This window comes from Nanorana parkeri, unplaced genomic scaffold (genome assembly GCF_000935625.1).
Source record: "Nanorana parkeri isolate BGI_ZX_2015 unplaced genomic scaffold, ASM93562v1 scaffold778, whole genome shotgun sequence".
NCBI lineage: Eukaryota > Metazoa > Chordata > Amphibia > Anura > Dicroglossidae > Nanorana > Nanorana parkeri.
Window position 1 is genome coordinate 735500 of NW_017307046.1, and position 220 is coordinate 735719.

General features: G+C 58.6%; 1 protein-coding gene across 8 annotated transcripts in view; it reads left to right on the top strand.

Annotated features, from left to right (window-relative positions):
* The window catches only part of FNBP1 (formin binding protein 1), a 220895-nt gene that overhangs the window by 185476 nt on the left and 35199 nt on the right, over positions 1-220 (top strand). For 4 of the 8 annotated variants that reach the window (XM_018564751.1, XM_018564749.1, XM_018564750.1 and 1 more), the window contains exon 10: positions 19-171. The exons of 2 other annotated variants lie outside the window; for them this stretch is intronic. In XM_018564751.1, the coding sequence (XP_018420253.1) occupies positions 19-171 (153 nt within the window). Of the gene's footprint in view, positions 1-4; positions 172-220 lie in introns of all 8 variants that reach the window. 2 more of the 8 variants (XM_018564754.1, XM_018564755.1) reach the window with 2 other exon arrangements.

The following is a 220-nucleotide window of genomic DNA, read 5'->3' on the forward strand; positions in this document are numbered from 1 at the left end:
TTACCGCCCCCCCACCACCCCCCTCCTCCTCCCCCTGCCTCTGCCTCACCCTGTGCTGTTCCCAACGGCCCCCAGTCTCCCAAGCAGCAAAAGGAACCCCTCTCCCATCGCTTCAACGACTTCATGACCTCCAAACCCAAAATCCACTGCTTCAGAAGTCTAAAGCGCGGGGTAAGTGGTGCTCTGGTTATCTCGCACTCGCTGTCCGTATTACCCTTGT